The 5,023-nt window shown below is 51.6% G+C and overlaps 1 protein-coding gene across 1 annotated transcript; it reads left to right on the plus strand.

The window, feature by feature from the left end:
• The first annotated feature begins 1,626 nt into the window (after positions 1–1,626).
• irf2bp2a (interferon regulatory factor 2 binding protein 2a) lies at positions 1,627–4,732 on the plus strand. Its single transcript, XM_077582378.1, has 2 exons — positions 1,627–3,421; positions 3,631–4,732. The coding sequence occupies exons 1-2, from the start codon at positions 2,584–2,586 to the stop codon at positions 4,347–4,349; spliced, it is 1,557 nt and encodes a 518-aa protein (XP_077438504.1). The 5' UTR covers positions 1,627–2,583; the 3' UTR covers positions 4,350–4,732.
• Positions 4,733–5,023: the final 291 nt, after the last annotated feature.

The raw sequence follows: 5,023 nt of genomic DNA on the forward strand, positions 1-5,023 counted from the left end.
GTTTGGTGCTCGCCTCAGCAGCTAAACAGGTTATATAACACGAGGCTGGTGGGGGGAGAAAAAGCAAAACAAACTAAAAAAAAAACTAAAAAAAACAAAACACCGAAGGCATCTTGTGCGCTCTACTTTTTACGGCAGAAAACTTCAGAGAGAATATAAAATGATCCGTTGCCATGAATAAAAGATTGCCGTTCTAATATTCAACAGACTGGGGAAGTGCAAGAGTACAAAAATAATGTCATCTCATCAGGCGTGTGATGCTGTCACATGCCGGGTATTCCCCGGCCGTCACTCTCATTGGCGGTTTCACGTCTCACTTTCCATACTGCTGAAAAGCAGCATTCTGCAGCGGCTCCATCTGCTTGAGCGGCTCCACTGAAACTAGACAGCCGCCAGCCGGGTCACACGCTGGTGATTTTTACTGTATACACGCCGCATATTGCCACTCCAGCCATCTGTGCATGTCTGGCTTCCTCATTGCCGCCTTTGTACGTCTCATTTCTGCTTTCGCTTTACAGCCACTGCGGTGTTTTTTTTTTTCTTTTTACATCAATGGGTCTCTCAAATATGGAATCAGATCGTTTGAGGTTTAATAGAATCCCAGCATGTGGCGGTCTTGTGTAACGACGTGCAGCTATTTGCTTGCGCAAACGTTTGCTCGAGTGGAAGTGAAGGTCTCAAAGCATTAGGCAACTCTTTCCCACCCATCTTAAAGGAAGATTTGTTTATTTACCCCCCCTCCTCCCACCCATAGCAGTCATTTCCTAACTGTGCCGCAAAGCCCAACAACACTTCCTACTGTTGTTCGCCCAACAAGGCCTCGGATCGAGAGAATGCGAGGATGGGGAAACGTTCTTTTGACTGTAGTTTACCATCAAAAATAACTCGCGGGACTCTCACAGGCGTGTTCGTTCACATGTTGGCGTCTTTACAAAGCCAATCATCTAAGATCATATGGTAAGAGCATAATTATAGTGCGACATAGCTTCTTGATTTGGTTGGTGGAAAGCCTTTGAAGGAAGCCAGCGTGCATGATTCACGGCTCCAGGTCGCCAGCCAAGTGGCCTCACGTCCCATACATGGGTGAGGCGGATGAGGGTACGTGACTAAACATCCCCCCCTCCCCCCTCCCAACCCAACGTCACATGGACTTGCACAAACACATCCTGCTTTGTGTCTGCAGGTTTCAGACGCATTGCCTCACCCAAAGCCCGAGGCGAAAAGCTGCAATGAGTTGGAATGAGCCCAGATGAGAGGGAGGAATCTCAACTACTGAGACACTCCTCCGCTTCAAACCTGCACTTTTACTTCAGGGGATTTTGGCACGCTTGCAATATACGACGACACGTCTCTGATATATATTTTTTCTTCCACTGAGTAAAACCGCCAAATAACAGTGCAGTGAATCACCTAGCTTGATCGCTGTGGCCAATATTCCGATTTTTTTTTTAAAGCACACGTGTGAATGGCTGATTCATGTTAATCTGTGTTGTGAAATGTGGGCACATTCTCTGAGTGTGTTGCAATACAACAACAACGCTATTATCATTTTGCACTTTATTCTTATGCACAGCAGAGTGGGTGACGCTGTTGTACAGGCTCACATTAGTGTTTTTAAGGACGTGAGTGTGTATTAAACCGCATTCGAGTTAACAGCAATGTCTGGAAATCCCCACCTCATGACACAAGAGCTTCCTGGTTAATGGCTAATGGAGGCTCCTTCTCTTTTCTCCGCATGGCCGCAGCACAAACTGAGCATGTGCATGCCAAAAATCTAGAAATTCAGCTTTTTTTATATCACAATTATTCATAAAGAGGAAAAACAGGCTTTTTTTTGTGGGCTCATTGAGTGCACAGAGCAGTAGTAGTAGCAGCACATGGTGGCGTAGAGGCGCTTCGCATGAAGAAAAACAAGCTTCAACTCAGCTCAGAAGCGGATAAAGCTCTGAAAATAGGACAAAGCAGCAGTCAACTGGAGGAGCTGAAGAGCCGCTCTGCTGAGTGTGTGTGAGTGTTATTTTCCATCCCCTGGCGCTCTGCTGCTAGTCTGCAGACACTTTTTTTTTTGCACAATTTTGCAGACCTGCTGAGGGGGGAAAAAAAGAAAAAGTGATCTGCTCATAGTTATTTCATAACAGGAAGACAAATGGTTAAATTTTTCGATTCTCTTTGTTTTGTTGTGTTGTGAAATTGTTTGTAAAAAGGGCAGGGTGAGTGGCAAGAGGCTGCAGTAAAGTGAGGGGGAGAGGGGGGGCGCGTGCGGAGGGGTTCTGTCGAAGAAATCAAGTCAATAGAAGTGGAAGCGGGCGTGGTGACGTCACTGGTCCACATTGAGCCAGTAGTACATTGAGTCAGCGGCGCTAGATAGACGAGCGCCCGACTAAAGTACACACCGACATGAACTTCTCCCTGTGAAACTCCACCGTCGTCACTCGCTCAGCCGGGAAAGGACCACTTTTCGGCTCCTTTTTGGCCGCACGGAACTTGCTTTTTAGCCGCTTTCGCGAGGGGGGAGAAAGAGAGAGGAGAGGAGAGGAAGAAGCTCATTTTGGGTTTGTTTTCAGGGGGTCGACGACGAGCGCCATGTCGTCCGCGGCGGTCGCTGCTTCTTCCAGGAGGCAGTCGTGTTATTTGTGCGACCTGCCCCGCATGCCCTGGGCCATGATTTGGGATTTTACCGAACCCGTGTGCAGGGGATGTGTCAACTACGAGGGAGCGGACCGCATCGAGTTTGTCATCGAGACCGCCCGCCAGCTGAAGCGGGCTCACGGCTTCCAGGAGGGCAGGTCTCCCGGGCCCGTCAAGTCGCAGCTCTCCGGCAAGGAGATGCAGGCGATCAACCACGCCGCGGCGGCGGGGGACCCCGGCTCGCGGCCGCCACAGCCGCTGGATCGCTACCCGCTCTCCTCCGACCGCCCCCCCAGGCTGGGCTCCGAGTACCAGTCTGGACGGCAGGCGAACGGCATCCCCGTCCCCAATGGATTTCCTAAGCCCGACGAGCCGCCGGAGCTCAACCGCCAGAGTCCCAACCCGCGCCGGAATAGCGCGGTGCCCCCGAATCTTGTGCCTTTGGTGAACGGGAGCATGGCTCCCGTGCACGCCGTCAACGGCAGACCGGGCCAGATGGGGCTTTCCTCCTCGCTGGCGGCCGGTAGCCCCGCCGAGCTGGGCAAGAGACCCGCCTCGGTGTCCAGCAGCGAGCACGAGCGCGACGGCAAGGAGAAGCACCGAGCGGACAGTCTGACGCCGGAGATCTCGGAGGGCCACAAAGGCAGAGCGGAGCCCGACTGGATGGGCAAGGGCAAGACGGTGCGGGACCTGATGGCTCTGCACACGTTCGACGGTCGCTTCAAGAAGGACCATGCGGCCATGCAACAAAGGGTGATGGGCTACGACGGCAGCGCCTCGGCTTCCAAATCAGGTAGGCGGCAGCAGCACCTTTTATTTATTTCGTTATTTATTTATTTATTCATGTTATTACAATACTATAGTATAGTGTTTTGTTTGTACTGTGTCACCCCACAGAGGGAAATATGCTACATACATGTTCTCCACTCTGCCTGCATACGTGTGTCCTTGTCTGAGCCCAGCAACTCATCCACACTGTGTTTAACCCTTTCCCACCTCTAGACAGAGGAAAACACCCCCGAAGCATGAAGAGAAAAGCGTCACCCGAACCGGAGGGAGAGGGCACGGCCGCCAAGCTGAACGGAGAAGCGCAGCAGTGGTTACCTCCGCCTTCCGACGGACACAAAATGCCACCGGTCCCCCCTCCCAGCTTCGCCAACCCCCCTTCCACGATATCCCCCCACTCCCGCACCACCCCGCCGGAGGCAGCCCAGAACGGCCAGTCCCCCATGGCGGCGCTCATCATGGCGGCGGACAACGCAGGCGGGAACAGTTCTCCCAAGGACGCCAACCAGGTCCACTCCACCACCCGCAGGAACAGCAGCAGTCCCCTGTCGCCCTCCTCCATGAGTCAGAGGAGGCTGGCGCAGAGAGATGCATCAGGTGCAGGTACCCCCCACGTGCCAGGCATGGACCAAGTGCACCCCCAAAGCATTCCGGACTCCTCGGTACCGGGCAGCATACCCCTGTGCTGCACGCTGTGCCACGAGCGTTTAGAGGACACCCACTTTGTTCAGTGCCCGTCTGTGCCCTCTCACAAGTTCTGCTTCCCCTGCTCGAGGGAGAGCATAAAGCAGCAAGGCGCCACGGGTGAAGTGTACTGTCCGAGCGGAGAGAAGTGTCCCCTGGTGGGGTCCAACGTACCGTGGGCTTTCATGCAGGGGGAAATCGCCACCATCCTGGCGGGAGACGTCAAAGTAAAAAAGGAGAGGGACCCTTGATTTGGTTCCGAGCCGAAAAAATGAGTATAAATATATAAATATCACATACATACCATTCAAACAAACTAACAGACTTGTACATATTGGACCCAAGGGAAGAGTATACTTCGTAAACATGGTTGTATAATTTTTGATTTTTGAATACATTGTGTTTCTATATTTTTGAAGATAAAGGTATGTACTCATTATAATGGACTACGTTCCTCTTTGTTGATGTTTAACAAAATTCTCGATGTACTTCTAGGTCTGGTGGCAGTTCCTGTTTAACGTAGAATGTGACTAATGCTACTCTACGAGCACTTGGCAAAACTGAAATGCTTTTAGCTGTACTTGTATGCACTTGTTTAAAAATTGCCAAATACAATTTCTTGATCTTGTATGAACCGATTGTCTGAGCTTGCTTCATTCGAGTGGTTGAGGGGCCGGCGCGCCAGGCAGGGCTCCTTTCTGCTTGTTGTGACGCCTCGGGACGACGTAAGTAGGCTAGCGGGCTGCACAAAGGCGCCCTGTCTCTGCGCACATGACTCGTAAAAAATGAAAGCGCGCTTGGTAATAACAGGCACGTTGCCCCCCCCTAACCCCCCAAATTGCTTCCATTTGCACAGGACTAACTGACTGCTGCCTACTGAAATATGTGCCGAGTCATGTTCAGTCAGATGGAATCTGTTGAGTCA

Source organism: Vanacampus margaritifer, chromosome 12 (genome assembly GCF_051991255.1).
Source record: "Vanacampus margaritifer isolate UIUO_Vmar chromosome 12, RoL_Vmar_1.0, whole genome shotgun sequence".
Lineage (NCBI taxonomy): Eukaryota > Metazoa > Chordata > Actinopteri > Syngnathiformes > Syngnathidae > Vanacampus > Vanacampus margaritifer.

Coding starts and splice junctions, on each gene's coding strand:
- irf2bp2a (XM_077582378.1), top strand. CDS start 2,584: ATGTCGTCCGCGGCGGTCGCTGCTTCTTCCAGGAGGCAGTCGTGTTAT. Junction 3,422..3,630: donor CGCCTCGGCTTCCAAATCAG/GTAGGCGGCAGC, acceptor TCCCACCTCTAG/ACAGAGGAAAACACCCCCGA.